The 17,858-nt window shown below is 35.6% G+C and overlaps 2 protein-coding genes across 2 annotated transcripts; both read left to right on the top strand.

The window, feature by feature from the left end:
* The first annotated feature begins 1,028 nt into the window (after positions 1 to 1,028).
* LOC132061221 (F-box/kelch-repeat protein At3g23880-like) lies at positions 1,029 to 1,761 on the top strand. Its single transcript, XM_059454074.1, has 3 exons — positions 1,029 to 1,186; positions 1,239 to 1,600; positions 1,703 to 1,761. Exons 1-3 carry the CDS (start codon positions 1,029 to 1,031, stop codon positions 1,759 to 1,761), a joined length of 579 nt encoding a protein of 192 aa, XP_059310057.1.
* Positions 1,410 to 17,542, top strand: LOC132061214 (acylamino-acid-releasing enzyme-like). The gene is given in 15 exon segments (XM_059454068.1): positions 1,410 to 1,813; positions 8,660 to 8,835; positions 9,031 to 9,337; positions 9,417 to 9,638; positions 9,726 to 9,935; positions 10,057 to 10,131; positions 10,327 to 10,450; positions 10,911 to 11,041; positions 11,961 to 12,034; positions 15,293 to 15,414; positions 16,123 to 16,149; positions 16,151 to 16,321; positions 16,508 to 16,576; positions 17,002 to 17,078; positions 17,189 to 17,542. Coding segments are annotated over 15 exon segments (1,866 nt in total). The 5' UTR covers positions 1,410 to 1,796; the 3' UTR covers positions 17,253 to 17,542.
* The last annotated feature ends 316 nt before the right edge of the window (positions 17,543 to 17,858 follow it).

Raw genomic sequence — 17,858 nt, 5'->3', positions numbered from 1 at the left:
TCTACCACAATAGTTTGCATCAAACAAAATACCTCGAGAGATTCTTATTAGTTTTTCACTATCTCGCAAGCCACAATCATTTTCATTCACATAAAAAAGTACATAAATTTGGATTTTAAAAAGCAAACTTTACATGACTAAGGCATAATCGCTTAGAAGAATTGAAGATAGATGTACTAAAGAAGAAGGCGTAATATGGCAAAAAAACCAATAACGGGGAAAAGGGAGACAAAATAAGAAGAAAAATCTTTCTGTGCAAAGATTTTAAAATGAGAAGAGGAAAAGTAACTTTTATGCAATGAAAAAATGTGCTCTACTATTTATAGGCCATATAATTTGTAAAGTGTGAGGTAATACAACAGAAAGAGTATTAGGTGCATTAATTATCACAAACGTATTTCCTAAAATTGCAATCAATTTACCGTATATGTTACTAAAAGGAAGTTTTGGGAATGTTAAACTTAGAAAACTTAAGATTGGAATATGAAAAGACTACATTCTACAATGGAAAATGAACTTATGCAATAGAAAAGGCATGTATGCAATTTAATGGCCCATCATAATGTCAATTAAACATTGTAACCACTGAGCACACGTTTTTTTGAATTGTTCACGTTCATTAAAGTATTTTACAAGAAAAGATTGTGAAAATGAGAAAAAAGTCTAAATCAAATCATCGAAACCCATGAATTTTTATAATATATAGATATAGATAAATATTCATTAAACCATTTTAGCCACAAAGTTAATTTGGTCATTAAGTTTTATGACTTGGCCTAGAAGCCTTTTTCCTTCTATAAATGTAGAGGAGCTCGTTTGTATTGAGATAACCGCACAAAAAATGTGGAAACGAATGACACGTTCTGTCTATTTTTGGATCAGGTTGCATTTTGCTTTTAAACGTAAAATTAAGAAATCCAAAACCTTTTTTTTTTTATTAGGTATGGAACACTGTATTAAGAAGGAAAAAAGAAGATGAAAATTAGGGCTTTTACATGGGAATCTAAACTCCAAATTGTGCAACCCAAATGGAATCCCAAGAAGATGAAGCCCTTCCAAAAAGGGGCAAACCCACAATCCCGTCCATTTCTAGCAAAGAGTTAGTCTTGCCAATGCCTAACCTTCATGTAGAGCTCATCACTGATATCTTGTTGAAGCTTCCAGTGAAATCACTCTTGAAATTCAGGTCTGTTTCCAAATCTTGGCTTGAATTAATCTCTAGCCCTGAATTTGTGAAGACCTATCTCTTATTATCCGCAGGACTACACCCACCATGGTGTTATGATTAAGGTTGCTAGTACTGCTAGGCGCGGCTTCAAGGACTGTTCTCTTAGCTCTTTATTTTATGATTCTGTAACTGAGGCATTTGATTTGGATTATCCTGGTAAAAATCCCGATGAGTATCCCCGAGTTGTGGGTTCTGTCAATGGATTGATATGTCTTGCCATCAGTATAAATGGAGGATTAGATGACTTGTATTTATGGAATCCATCAATTAGAAAATATAAGAAATTGCCTAGTTATGACAATGAGATTACACTTACTAATTTCAATTTTGGTTTTGCATATGATGAGTTCCAAGATGATTACAAAGTAGTGGGTAGTTTTACTATTTACAAATATGGAGGACATTTGTGTCGTGTTGAGGTCAAAATATAGAGTCTAAAGAGTGATTCTTGGAGACGTATTGATGATTTTCAAGGCAGAGAGCTCTTGGTTGATTCTGCTAAGTCTGTGAATGGGAAAACTTCATTGGCTTGACAGGGGCCGGAACATTATTTCTATTGGTTTGACTGATGAGAAATGGTCGGAGGTAGAGCAGCCCTCCTGTTTTAAAGGATGTAATTACTTGAATCTAGGAGTGTTTGGGAGTGATCTTTCCGTGTTTTGTACTTACCCATGGACTCATGTAGATGTCTGGGTTATGAAGGAGTATGGGGTGAAAGAATCTTGGACAAAGATGTTTACTATCAAGTCTGACATTAGGAGTCAAATATGTCATCCACCCATTTTAGTGTCAAATGAAGGTGACATTTTGCTTAAAATTGGATCACGTTTGGGAATATATAATCCAAAGAATGACTCAATTAGATGTCTAGATGTTACTAACATTCCATATAGTGAGGCAACAATCTACGTTAAGAGACTAGTTTGTCCTTTTTAAAGAAGGGACCACACATGCAATTACAACAGAGGTTCAAATAACGCAGATGAAGAAAGCCGTGTGACTCATAACCTGTAAGATTGCATTCTCTCCATCTTTCTTAAGTGTCGTTAAAGTCTGTTTACGTATTGCTTATGGATCTTATTAGTCATTTTCCTTTTTTGTACTATTTTCAAGAAACGATAATCTTTTGCTAGATCAGTTATTTTTGTTGTATGACTTGGTGTCATGAACTTCAAACTCAATGGTACTGGACATTGTTTCTCTTCTTGAGCAGTGTTGGAAGAGGGATGTTGTGCCTATAGATAGAGTTTGAATAGAGCACCAGAGAAGTGGAAATTGTGGTAGGTGAATGCACCAATGACGCCTAGTTGTAGCCCTTATGGTTATTTTTTGATCCATTTCTCTGACTATTCTTCTTTAGGTAAAAGCTTAATATGGCAAATGTTTGATGGGATGAGTTTCTCGGTACCTATGGGAGATAGCAAGTATTTGGTAGAATAGTCGAGGTGCGCACAAGTTCACTGGGGCACCACCATTATCCCCCAAAAAAGGACAAAAGGAGGAAAAGAAGGAACCATTTAACGAAGTTTAAGCTCTGGCATAGTATCTAGTTTTTGTGTTTTTTCCATGCTGCTAATAGCTGACAACTTATTTTCTTCTTGACTATTTGGTGTTTTCTTGGTGCTAATAGTTACTCCCTCCGTCCCAATTTATGTGGCATACTTTCTTATTTGTCTTGTCCCAAAAAGAATGTAATACTTTTTATTTTTTTTGAAACACTTTAACTTAAAAATTCTTATTTTATGCTTATTGAGATGATTTATAATCTTACAAATATCTATTGCTTATTTTAGATCACAACTTTCAAAAATCTTTTTTCTTTCTTGAATTGGTGCCCAGTTAATTACCGCCACATAAATTGGAACAGAGGGAGTAACTTCGTATTTTCACTGCAGACCGATCTTCTTATTCTTGAACTTATTTGATCTACTAAGGCTGAATCTTCTTTCACTTTAGCACTAATATTGATGAAAGGAAGTATGCATTGCAAGGTGTAAGCAGTTTAGGATGCTGCTATGATCATGAGTGTTGGGTTGGGGATACAAAAGAACTTTGGAATATAGGAGAAACTGATTTGGGCGATGATTTTTTCTAATAGGGCTTTGTCTATTCTAAATTAGAATAAAGCGTGTCATCTTTGTTATTTTGAACAAGAATTGTTTCCATGATAGTTAATTCACATATGTTCTGAATAGACCCTCAAATTGTATCTATCATTTGACCTCAAATTCTTTTATGTTTTGAATAGACCCTCTGAAGGACCTAACTCTTTGTGTAGAGACTCAACAGCAAGTTTAGGAGCGCAACTCCAGCCGTTATCACTATGAGTATGACTAGAAAGTAATCCAACAAGAGTCAGAAAAGATAAATTAGAAGACGGGTTGAGTATGCATCGCGGATTAATGAAGTGTTTATCTCTTTCTAGAGCGTAAAACAACAGTATGTATGGACCACACAAAAGGAGAAAACAGAGAAAATTTGTTGGTTTTATGCCACAGAAGCAAGGGTTACATGCAAGCAGATGTTCATATTCTTTGTTTGATGTGCAGACAGTAACTTGGTTTCTTTCCCTATGTTAAAGTGTCTAATTTATTTAGTAGTACTTACCATTCTGTACTGTAGTAGGCAGCTTGGAGATGGGAGGACACTTGTTTCTTTTTAGCCTTCATAAAATGGTTTGGACTTAAAATTGTTTACTTTTTGCATGAAGTGAATGTTCGAAATAATAAGTGAATGGCTGAGAACAAACAGAGATGATGCCCAAAAAAAAAAAAAAAAAAGAAAAGAAAAGAAGATAGAGAGCAAAGAGGGTAATGTGCAAAAGTTTATTGTAAATATTCCTACAGCCTGGCTAAAAAAAGATCAAAATTAATTCTCTAAGCATTTTTGCTGAAACTTTCAGAAATTAATTTGGGAAGTCCCTTTAATGGGGAAATGACCGAATAATACTATTTAAGACTCTATATTACAAAACATAAGAATACTTTTTCTTATTTACAAAATATATCAACTTAATTATAAAACATAACAGATCTGAAAAAAATAAAAGTCCACCATTGCCTTTTCTTTTTCCCCATTCTCTGTTTCATCCGCAACAGAGCCACCCCACCATTCCTTTCCCCTTCTCCCCATTCTCCGTTTCCACCGAGAACTCCACCGCCCCACCTTTCTCTTCCTCTTCTCCGACGTTTTTTTATGGCGAGTTCAGGTCACGCTTCGATGGCAGATTTAAACAAACACGATTTGAAAAAGTGCAGATCTGAAAAAATGTAAATTTAGAAAAAATATTGAGAGAACGAAGCCATCAAATTTCATTCTTCAATACATATGGGTCTGACATGGAAGCAACTTCAGCATGAAATTTCTCCATACACTTCAAAATCTTCGCCGAGTATACCATCTGAGGAACCCTCTACTTCTGATTTGAGTTCTAACTTGGTGTTAAAAAATTTCAATCTCCTATTATTTTATCGATGGAAGGGAAAGGGGTGGGTTGGTGTCTGGCAAAGACAGAAGGAAGATAGGTGTAAATTGTTGACCATGGTTAAAATAATTGATTTAGCAAATAAATTTGTATGAATATTGTATGAAAGTTGTATACAATATTGTTATAGTTGTATTAAATTTTCAAAAACCTAACATGAACTTTTACAAATTTTATGTAGTTATATACATATTTCATATTGTTTCTATACAGTTTTTATACATGAAAAATACGAGAATTCTAAACCTTGAGCGAGATATACATATTTCATACAATATTCATACACAAAATTGAGAGAAATTTTTAAGCCTTGAACGAGATATACATATTTTATACACAAAATTTTGAGCGAAAATTTTAAGATTTGAGCGAGATATACATATTTCATACAGTTTTTATATACAAATTTTCGTACATGTTTTGTAAGAAATCTATTGGTATGTTTTGTAAACTGAAAAGTATCGTCATATTTTATAAATATATTCTATTCTTATGTATATATAGGTTATTCTCCCTTTGGTAAATATATTCTATTCTTATTTATATATAGGTTATTCTCCCTTATTTAATTTCTTAACTTTTCTTAATTGGGTCGTGTTAGTCCAATGAGAGATTTAATTTTGGTCCAATAAGGTAAATCAACATCTCTTATTTCATTTTGTATAAGACCCACTAGACCCTGTCCCATATCATGTCAATAACACATCCACTAACAAGTCTAACAAGTAGTATATATTTACACAAAAACTGGATGAGAAATGGAAAGTTTTGAAAGGGAAAGAAAAAAACAAGTCTTTCGTTTATATGAGTATAAATTTGACTTGACATGATAATTACGATGAGTGATCAATATTATTTTGAACAAATTATACTAAACAGATCAATTTATGATTCAACTAAGGCCCCGTTTGGACATGGTTTGAAACCATGGTTTGAAACCATGTTTGGACATACAATTTGAATATTTTAAATTGTATTTTCTCTTATAGACATAAAAACCCCACAAATTGTGAAAACTATCAAAACATTCTCAATTCTTATACAATCTTACCAAATGAGCAAATCATAGTTTATAACAAAATTAGTACACTACTAAAAGGCTTTTCTAAAAATGCAACATCAATTAATCAAATTTTACTTCAATAGAATCGAAAATTTAACATGAATAGTAATGTAACTACTATTTAATATAATCTTCCCACATAAATTAAAGGTTGGTGGAAGTTAATGAGATTGGTAAAAATGATTGATGGGGGTAATTGTTAAAAAAAATTATCAACTTATGGGTTTTTTTAATAAAATATTAACTTATGGGTTAAATTTTGTATTTAAAAAAGTTGAAACCATGGTTTCAAACCCAAACCATGCTTTTTTGGATGATTTGGGTTCAAACTATGGTTTCAAATCACGACTCAAAATTAATGGCCAAATGCTAATTTAAAACTATGGTTTCAAAATTGATGGCCAAACGCCTGCTAAGGATATGTAACACAATTTGGTTTTACACAAGTTTTGGAGCGATATGGACGGGTGGTGTAGTTATCATATGTACTCAATCAAGTATGTACTGTTACAGTAGGAAATACTTACCTTTATATTATTAATTAAAATGTTACACTACTATCAATATTTCATTATTCCTTGAAAAATATTGTACTATAACAACAATAACAATATATCCAGTGTAATCCTACAAGTGGGGTCTAAGGAGGGTAGATTGTACGTAGACCTCCTTTATGGATAGAGCGAGTTTTCATTAACTACTATAGAAAAAACATAAACAAAGTAGGATTGCAAGAGAAATAAAACAACAAGATATCAAAAATATTGTATTATAAAAGATGATATACAGGACAAAATGATTTTCAAGTTTTTTGATAAATAAAAAGGAATCTTAGGCCATGAAGAATATAATATGTTCCTCTTATCTTTAACAATCTTAGGCCATGAAGAATATAATATATTCCTCTTCTCTTTAACCAAAAAAGCAAATTATTTGACAAATGTGTCTCATTCAGAGTGAAAAGAATCTTTGGGCCTTGAGGAATATATTACACACATTTTACAGCACCAAGATTCACCACTGCAGCTGCTAACACTGTTGCCCTGTTGGCCCTTCTTGTAAATTTTCTCTTCTCTCTATGCTGATTAAATTTTACCTTATGCATATATACTTGTATTAGACTGTAGATTGCTTTTGCTTAGTGTATTGATGATGTTGATTAAGTCTGCAAGTTTACTGTTTGCTCCATTATCTCTATTTATCTCTCTTTCTATTTCTTCTTCTTATGTTAGTACTCTTTTTCTTGCCCCCTTTTTTTCCTGCTTATCATGAAAGTTTCTTGATTGTGTCCTCATTTGGTGCACACTGGGATTTATACTTGACAGGTGATCAAGAATCATAATTCTACTCTAGACATTGGCAGATTAGGCTTATTTGCTTGCTAGTATTATGAGTTAATTAAGAAGAGTGTGTGGGATTTTCATGAGCACTTAGTGAATATTGAGGGTCTTGAAAAGGTGCATAATCTTTCTCTAAAGAGAAAAGACATCATTTGACCCTTGAACTTAGCACGAAAACTCATTTTGGCAACTAAACTTAACTCCAGTATTTATTTGCCCTTCTTAACAACTTTCATCTTAATTAAATACAACGCCAAATGCTGACGTGGCAAAAAAAAAAAGTAAAAAAAAATTAAGAGAGTGAAAAATATAAAAAGGTGGGCCCGCTGATATATATATATATATTATTATTATATAATTAAAAAATAAAATCAAAATGCCCCCCCACCTGCTCCTCTCCCCCCACCCCACCCCACAGCCCCGCCCCCTCTTCTTCACCCCACAGCCCCGCCCCCACCACCTTCTTCTTCTTCACAGCCCCCCACCCCACGCCACAGCCCCTCCCCCACCACCTTCGTCTTCTTCACAACCCCCACCCCACGCCACAGCCCCGCCCCCACCACCTTCCTCCTCCTTCTTCTTCACAAATTCCTCTCTATATTCTCATCATTCTTTCTTACCATTTTCACCATTTTTTGGTTTCTTGATTTTGATTGTTGTTTTCTTTCAAAAAATAAAGTTATGGAAGAAATGGTTTGCTAAAATAATAATAATAATAGCCAACAATAACAACCAAAATAACCAATTTGACGAATTTGAGAAGGAATGGGATAAATTTGAAGCCATGATGATGGTGGTGGTGGTGGGTGTGGGTTAAAGATGTGGGTGTTGTTCTTATGGGTGGTTATGGTAGGATGAGGAGAAAGAAGAAGAAAGAGAAAAATAAAAAATGAAAGGTCTGGTAATCTCTTTGACATGGCAATGACGTGGTGAGGATGACGAACTGAGCTATGTTCAATCATGGCGCCCCCTTTTTTTCCTGCTTATCATGAAAGTTTGAGGAGAAAAGAGAAAAGGGGGAAAGTGTCCTCAGAAAGAGAAAAAATAATAAAAGAAAATAAAAAATGAAGGGTTATCAATTTTTGACATAATTCGACTTAGACATTGGCAATGATTAGGCTTATTTGCTTGTGAGAGTGATATTATTTTTTCAGTGGTAAATAATTAAAATGAGTGTGTGTTAAGGGGGCTAAATAAATACTAGTTAATTATTGAGGGTCTTGAAAAGGGTCAAATGATGACTTTTCTATTCTCTAAATGTGCACTGATGGGACTAGCTAACTTCCTGATCCAATATAAAAATGGAGAAAGGAAATCTTGAACTTTCTCTTTTTGTCTCTAGTTTTATTTTTGTGTATGATTTTGGGAAAAGAGGCCATTTTTAACAAGCTACTTATAGAAGAAAAAAGGGATTTTTTTTCATTTGTTTTAGGGTGTCTCCAATGTATCCTAAATTGTTTTTTCATGATTATAAGCTAAAAAATGTCTTGACCACCATCAGATTTTCAATATTAAGTGTTCCTTTTTTATGTTCCACTTTGTAGTCGAAGTTTGTCAATTTGCTCAGCAATGGAAAATGCTGAAGCCAGCCCTCTCAAAAGATTCCCTCTCGGTTTGGATGAGACTTCTGAGGAAGAATATTCTTCTCAATCCGCTCTGATACAAGATTTTGCTAGCATCCCTACCATTGACAAGGCATGGACTTTCACATCTACCAGCGGTATGAATGCTTTTTTTGGGTTTCCGTCATTCTCCTTTTATACTTTAAAAACAACTAACTTTGATGATAAAAATGACAATATAGACTCTTGAGGATAAAGAATTCCTATTAGTGAATTATTGTTTTTCCACTTTCAAGTGAGAAGAATCTTTATTCTTTTGAGTGACCCTCTTTTGCTTTTTGCTGCACAAAAAGGTTCCCAGTGTATGTTCTCAGTGAGCCAGCCAAATCTCCTTGCCAACAAGAACAGGAGATATGTAGTATCTAGTCATATTTCAAAGGAAAGTGCAAATGGTTTAAGCTTTCAATGGGCTGCCTTCCCTATTGAGATGCCTAGTGGCTCTATAATGGTTCCATCACCTTCAGGTTCAAAACTTCTTGTTGTTAGAAATCCTGAAAAGGATTCTCTGCCGACCAAATTCGAGATTTGGGGTCCATCTCAAGTCGAAAAGGAGTTCCATATCTCGCCCTCAGTCCATGGCTCTGTATATTCGGATGGATGGTAAAATATCTTGCCCACTAAAGGTCTCTGATTTTTCACTTCACCATCATGTGGTGTTCGTTAGCATTTAACAATGCAGGTTTGAGGGAATTTCGTGGAATGATGATGAAACCTTTGTTGCATACGTCGCTGAGGAGCCGGCTCCCCTGAAGCCCGTGTTTACTAATTCAGGGTATAAGAAAGGGAATTCTTCAGATAAGGAATGTGGTAGCTGGAAAGGTCAAGGGGATTGGGAAGAGGATTGGGGTGAAACCTACCCTGGAAAACGAGAACCTGCGATTTTCGTTATCAATGTTAACAGGTACAATAACTTATATTATTTGCTATATCAGTCTGAAGGGTAAAGATCTGATTTCTTTGTATGTGAACATGATCTATATTTGTGCAGCGGAGAAGTATATCCTGTTGAAGGAACAAAGAAGCTTACTGTTGGACAAGTTGTGTGGGCTCCAGCTTCTGGAAGCTTGCAACATTATCTGGTTTTTGTTGGGTGGCCATCAGATACTAGAAAGTTGGGCATTAAGTATTGCTATAACCGGCCGTGTGCCTTGTATGCTGTTAGAGCTCCGTTTTCTAAACCAGAAGATCGTCAATCTGAGTATGTAACTTGATTGCTTGTTAATTAATAGTGGAAAGGTGTCATCTGTGTGAATAGGAGACTTGCTTTTATTTATTTATTCCCCTATATTGTTTTCATAGCATTTTTTTTTTAAATTCAGAAGTAATGCAGTTGAAGAAGCATCTCCAGTTAAGCTGACACAAAGAATAAGTAGTGCATTCGTTCCTCGTTTCAGGTATTTCTGCTTATGTGGATGCTAGAAATATGAGACATGTAGATGAATAAGGAATTCTGAAACTTTTGGGAGCATGTTGCTACCTATTTTCATATTATTCTTCGTTGAAAATTATCGAGAATCAACAATAGCATCATAAAGGCTATATCATTAGCTTTTATAATTTCTAACTGTTATTTTTACTGAACTTTCCAGCCCAGATAGAAAGGGTCTTGTATTTCTATCTGCAAAAAGTTCTGTAGCCTCTTTTGTAATGTTTACTTGCAACTCACATCACTTCATAGATCTGTGCTGCTCCATAGATGGACTGTCATCTCCAGTCTGCTGACATTGTTGATATTTCTGAGAACCTTACCGCAGGTATATTTTTCTAAGGACTTGCTTCTGACTTGCATCAGCACTTTTAGGCTAGTGAATAATCATTTGTAATTTAAGATACTTGCTCATCATTCATGTATCTATCAAAAATTTTAAATGTTGGTGCAACATATGTAATATGTGACAACAACAACTGTTGTGATGTGTCCTGAAGATGGAATTCTATGTTTCGTGTTTATAGAGTAAGTTCTAAGCCTCTAACTCATAATTTTGAGCAACTTGGCACTTGGCAGGCATATACATATTAAAGTTTTTAGTCTTCCGTCATGGGGCAGCTTATGGTTATTTTTGTAATACTGTTCAGTAAATGTGTTAGTTTTTTTCAAATTCCTAGTGTATTGCACAATATACATAGACTGCACTCAATTTTTGACTGCCACATTATGAGTGTCTCCTCCAAGTGGCATAATCTGTGTGATCCGCTAATTGTAGTCCTTCATGGGGGTCCTCACTTTATTTCATTGTCAAGCTTCTCGAAATCCTTGGCTTTCCTTTCCGCAATTGGTTATAGCTTGTTGATTGTTAATTATAGGTGATAAACCTTTCAGCTTCTACTTGGAGCATTTTCAAATTGCACTAAGTGGTGATAGCATAATATGCTGGTAAGCACTTGATGACTTTATAAGTAGAAAGCAAAGCTTGTCAACGACATTCCTTGCAAGTTTATCTTTGGACATATATCTTCTTTTCTGTTGATATAAGATAGCACCCATAGAATATGTAAACAACCCTTCTCCCCAAACTAATTGTCAAATGAAAATTCTGATGAAATGTCAAAAATTTCTCAAGGCATTGGGGAAAATTGGTGTTCAATATAATATTTAGCTTAAAATGTTACACTCAAGCGGATTTCTTGGTTTTAGTATCAAGATTATGCACAAGTGATAGTTGGCAGGATTCACATGTTTAATCCAATGTCAAAGTTTGTCTGTACAATTTTTGCGATTAGTTGAATAGAAAACTATCGCTAAAGAATCTAATTTTAGATGTTTCTTGTTGATTTTAAGCAAACTTTTGAAGTTAGCAACATCCTGATTTTTGTTAAATGTCTGATTAACAACTAAAAGGAAATAGGCCACAATTAAAAATCCTTGGAGCAACCCTCAAATTCTTCATTCAATGCTTGTTTATTTCAGTAGCTCTTGGATAACCAGAAAATTGTAAACCTACAATGACCTTCTGTGAACCATAATGCTCTGAACTAAGCATTGGCAAAGGCTAAAACTTTAGAACATGTCTTCTTATTTACCTCGACCTGCAAGAATTAGACTTCTTCATCGCTGGCAAACCAAGCCACACAAATGCATATATGGTTTTGCTACTGTTCTCAAAATATTTCATTTGCTATCCTTTGTTTTTGGCTAAGCAACAGTTAATGCCTTGATTAAGTGCCTGTTTCAAAAACAAACAAAAAAATGCCTTGATTAAGTGCCTTCTTTTGACTTCCTCAGAGGCTCATCGGGATTTGGTGAGGAAGCACTGCAATCTCTTCCAGGAAAAATTGGATCACAGGTACTCGTCTGTAGTCCTCTTCATTTTTGTTTTTGCTTATCAAGGATTTGAAACCTCAAGTGTTCTTACTTGTTTGTACAATTCATGCACATCTGTGCTGCTCACATGTGCTCACGTTCTTTAAAAATCCCAAATCCGTCATCCCGCCAGTCTAGTATTATCAAACCACTTCCAATCTCCGCTTGTGGGAACCTACTTACCTGAGTAACCTAAATAACACACAGGTACGTATTAGGTTCACCTCAATGAGACTACGTCCACTGTTTTACTTGTGATCTTATTAAAGAAGAAATTTAACTGTTTACAACATCTCCAACCTCACAACCCCAATCGAAACACTCAAGAATTTTACCAACAAAATATCTCAAAGTAATGGTAATAAGAGTATTTCTCATTTTTCTCTTTGGGATGTGTTGTCTTCGTTCTGTTTGTAAATTTTAAATTCTGCAAGCAGCAACATATGTAATATGGTGACTCAAGCAATACAACAAATACAAGGAAGATGTTTTCTTACAACATACTCAAAACAAAGTGGAAGTTTTCTTCCACAAAAATAAGTGGGGACCCGTAATATGAAGACTAATTTTATGTCTTCACACTTTGATGTTTATAGAGAGTAAGTTCTAGGCCTCATAACTCATAATTTTCGGAAATACGTCAGGCTCGAGCTATACATATTAATATCCACTTTTAGTTATTCTTGCAACGTGTCATCGTTGTGCCCTACTTATGGTTATTTTGTCGACGATCGATCCTTTCGACAACCGAAAGTCTAGAAAAGGGTAATAGTTTGAACTTTTCATAACTTCCACATATTGTAGCGTTTGATGCCCTCTTTCTCGTTGGAATATGCTATGGACTAGATAAACCCATTTGTTTTGCACCTCAATTCTTTTCAGGTGCCAGCAAACCTTATGAGGCTATCTTCGTCTCCTCCAAGTGTAAGAGCCATAATCTGTGTGATCCGCTAATTGTAGTCCTTCATGGGGGTCCTCACTTTATTTCATTGTCAAGCTTCTCGAAAAGTCCCTGGACTATTCCGATTCCTTGTCCCCGACATTCCGAATTTTTTCGCAACTTGTCTTTGTAGCTTGTTGATTGTTAATTATAGGTTCATCCCAAAATCGAGAAACTTTGTCACCATGCCAATAAAGTAACACTTCTTTGATTTTGGATCAAGCTTGCTTCAAGCCGTATCATCGTATAACATATGTACTTTCGAAATGAAAGATAATATACTTGTAAATGCATATGGAAGATCCCCGGCTATGACTATTATCGCATCCGCGAGCTGCAAATTCTCAGCAAGCAGCTCGTTCAACGTTCGGTTCATTCTTTCGGCTACTCCATTTTGTTGCGGCGTTCCGATAGTCTTCATCATCTCGATTCCATTTGGGCACAATACCGTTTGAAATCACCATCAATTTTCTGTTGATACGGACCTCAAACACTTCAACTCGAGGTTTGTTTCATTCTCGACCATGGCTTTCCATCTTTTGAATACACTAAACACATCGGATTTTATTTTTCATAAAATAAACCCACACCTTCCCCGGTTGAATCATCAAAACGTAGTTGATCCTCCAAGAGAGGGATTAGGTCCCCACACGTCTGCGCACTAATTCCAGCCTTTTCGACCTTCAATCCCTCGCTCGCATAATATTTAGCTTTGTTTTCCGAAATGTTACACTCAAGTCCACCGTTTCTTGGTTTTTGTCACCAAGATTATCCCCTTCCGCCCACCGACAATGCCACAGTTGGCGTTGTCAACCACAAGTCGTATTACGATAGTCGTAAGTCCAATCTTCTTTCCTGGCCAACTACCATAGCACCTTTCGTCTTCCAAGACCCATTACCAAAATCGAGATCATATCATCAAGCCGACCCATGCGATTAGTTGAATAGAACATGTCTAACTTTTGTAATCTTCCACGAGATCCATTCGACATCTTCAAATTAATGTTTCCAACAACGTTGTTCTCCATTTTAAATAAACTTTTGCCGAGAGATTCCCACCCACGTTAGCAACATCTGATTTTGTTAAATGTCCCGAGTCAAGCATTATCAACCGTAAAAACAACGCATCGCCAGGTCTTCCGTACTAATTAAAAATCAAATTGTCCTCCTTCTTTGGCGCCCCGAGCTTTTCTCAACCCTCAAGCTCCAACACCTGGGCGTGTTCGTCCCGGTCCGGACCGACCGCCATTCCCTGGACTTCGACCGCCCCTATTTCGGTTGTAGTTTCATATTTCAGTAGCTCTTGGATAATACGATCCCCAACATTGAACTAAACCTACAAATGACTAACTTCTGTGATTTGGTGGATGCCAACAAAATTAGATGCTTCATCATCAAAATCAATTTTTACCGATGACATTAGATTTACAACGGCATTGAATTCATTTACGTGTGCGAAATACGAGCATTTTCCATCATCTTTAGACGAAATAGTTTCTTCTTACCTTATTATTTGCCGAAGGTTTTCATACATATCGCAATACCTTCATCATAGACTCTTTTCTTCACGTTGCGAGCAACGTTCTTGACATCGAATGACTCCTCCTAACTTGTCCGTCGAGAGATCCCATATATCTCCTCCTCGGTTTTGGACTGTTCTCAAAAGTTTTCATATAAATAATCCAATTTGTTTTTGGCAAAATCTGCAATCGAATTTACCGATGCCGTGCGTCGTACCATCTTCGCCTCCCATCGTTTCTAAATCACAACACAAACAAAATACCAGCTAGTTAGAATTTAAAATCCCTCCGACTTTTGTAAGCAACAAAAGATCGGGAGGTCACACCACTTAAATACCAATCTCCTTAGCCCTTGCCGTGATGTAAGCGAAGAATAAATAACACACACGTATTTAGACTTCACCCTCGATGTGAGAGCTACGTCCACGTCGCACGCGTATCTTATTAAAGGAATATAAAGCATAACACTCAACCTCACAACCCCAATCCCAAATGACACTCAAGAATTTTACCACACAAAATTCTCTCAAAGACCTTCTCTTACTTCGGCCTTTCACTAAGAGTATTTCTTTAGATTTTTCTCTCTTGGGATGTGTTGTCTTCTTCAATTTGGTGTTTGTAGCAAATGAGAAAGCTTCCCTATTTATAGGTGTGAGATGAACCTATTGATGTCATTGGTGACTCAAGCAAGCACTTGACAATTTGCCAAATACAAGGAAGATGTTTTCTTCCTTAAAACAAGGGAAGTGTTTTCTTCCTCAAAACAAGGGAAGTGTTTTCTTCCCTAAAATAAGGGATGGACCCAACACTAGCTGCTATAGATCATGTCATAGATATGGGACTTGCAGATCCATCTAAAATAACTGTGCTCGGTGGTTCCCATGGTGGATTCCTGACAACACACTTGACTGGTCAGGTCTGTTAGTTCTACAAATCTTTATGGTTTCTACAACGTATCCATTTACATTTGGGAAAGTTCTGGTCCTTGCCAGCTTTGTTCTATGTACATTTGTTGAGAAAATGTCAAAATTGATCCACTATCTTAGTTAGTAGGTTCAAAATAGTCCCTTAAGTATCATTTGAACAGTTTTGGTCCTTTAAGTTTGTCAAAAATGAGCATTTTTGTTGTCCGTCTGATATTTACCAAACTCTAATTGTTAAATTTTAATTGAAACTGTGAAAATGGGGAACTCACATTTGGAAGTGCAGCTTTTGTAGTTTATGTTATATTTGGTGTATTTCAAGAGTCCGGTGCAACTTTTTGAGGTGCAATTTCTGTTATTATTTGTCTATTTTTTGTGTCTGGTGTAGTTTTTTATGTTGCGGTTTTTGGGATTTTGACGGAAATCTCTGGTGTTTCTAGTTTAATTTTATTTCACAGTTCCGGTTAAGTTTAACAATCCTTAGGTAAATATTTAAAGGAGACCAGAAGTGCCCACATTTGCCAAACTTAAAGGACCAAAACTACTTAATTGATACTTTAATGGACTATTTTGAACCTATTACCAAAGATAAGGGACCATTTTTGTCATTTTTTTGACATTTGTTGCTTTATATTAGGAAGCTGGACCAGCTTGTGTATCTGAATGACTATAGATTGACGGTTCTGCCACTATTACTGCAGGCACCAGATAAGTTTGCCGCAGCAGCTAACTAGAAACCCTGTCTGCAGCATTCCCTTGATGGTTGGAACATCTGATATCCCTGATTGGTGCTATGCAGAGACGTTTGGATGTCTGGGAAAATCAATGTTTACTGAAGCTCCTTCATCTGAACACCTTGCTGTCTTTCACAGCAAATCACCAATATCATACATCTCCAAGGTATGTAATCAACAAATCTGGATTTGAAAAAGCTTTCCATTTCCATTTTACAACTGTGTTTCCAATCATAGTCACAAAGTTGAAGTATCAAGTTGTACTAAAAGTAAATCATGTCCCTATGGATGTACTTTCTGGATCCTATAGTTATGAATGTATTTGCTACATCCATGTTATTTAATATCGCAGGTCAAAACGCCTATACTCTTCTTGCTAGGTGCCAAGGACCTCCGTGTACCAGTATGTACCGGCTTGCAAGTAAGATTTAATTTGATCTTCTTGTTTCTTTTATCAATTACATGTTTACATTTCATTATCAACATGATATTGGCAGGTCTGTATTCTTAAGTATATATATATATGTTACATGAATCATTCATTTGCCTTAAACGTATTCGCGTTGAATGGGCGTGTCATGAGTGTGGGTCTTATGCAAATTCTTGAAGATACACTAAAAATTAGCAAAAAACTGAACATATCATGTTATATGGCCATTTTAAGTTGTTTGTAAAGTTAGAAGCTGGCCGTTTAAGTTGTTTGTAAAGTTAAACAGGGCTAATTCATTCTATCGAAAGCATATCATTAGCTCTGAACATGACTGGCTACTTTTTAAATTATGGTTGATCGATTTCATAAGATGTATAATTTCAGAAAGTAAAGGCTTTTCCTTTTGTTGCACACAGTATGCACGTGCATTGAAGGAGAAAGGAACTGAGGTCAAAGTGCTGGTGTTTCCCGAGGACAATCACGCGATTGATAGGTAGGATAGTCCTGGACCAATTTATGTGCATCATTGGCGGTGCTTGAGTTTTCATGTTTGTTTGTTTTCACTTCCTACTGGAAAATCTGTTTTTGTTTTTGTTTTTGCAGACCACAGTCTGATTTTGAAAGCTTTCTTAATATTGGAGTGTGGTTCAAGAAGCACTGCAAATAGACATATATTATTCATGTCTTGACCAAGATTTCCTACATTCATTTCACTCTCCTTTGCAAGAAGAAGATGTAGTGATTTGGAATGTCAAGAAGAACAACAGTTATACTCCTCTCGTTCACGTTCAAGCTCTTATCTGAGTTGGAAGATATGAACACTCAAAGCTAAAAATATATATATTTGACCTCTGTAGTGACTGGCCATTCAGCACTCATTGTCAAACTCAAATGTATGTAAAATAAACTAACACTTCTTTTGTACGGTTTAATAAATCATCAAAAGGACTTCTTATTTATGGTAGCAGCTTTTTATATACTGGTAGTATTTCTCAAATGCAGATAACAGATTGTATAAATTTCCTACTATACAATGAACTGCACATAGAGAGGACTGAGGAGGGGTAATATTCCAGAATACTACTCCCTCCGGATTAAAAAAAGTGTCCACGTAGCTTTTTTTTCTTGGGTCAAAAAAAGTGTTCATTTATTAAATCAAGAAACAATTAACCTTATTTTTTCAGATTTGCACTTATGAAGTGTTATGTGATCAAATCCTAATGCCTATTTAATTAGGGGTAGTTTGGTCAATTTACATATTTTTTTCTTGAGC

This window comes from Lycium ferocissimum, chromosome 1 (assembly GCF_029784015.1).
Source record: "Lycium ferocissimum isolate CSIRO_LF1 chromosome 1, AGI_CSIRO_Lferr_CH_V1, whole genome shotgun sequence".
NCBI classification, from domain to species: domain Eukaryota; kingdom Viridiplantae; phylum Streptophyta; class Magnoliopsida; order Solanales; family Solanaceae; genus Lycium; species Lycium ferocissimum.
Note: the sequence above shows the minus strand (reverse complement) of the source record. Positions and strands in the feature narration are given on the sequence as shown.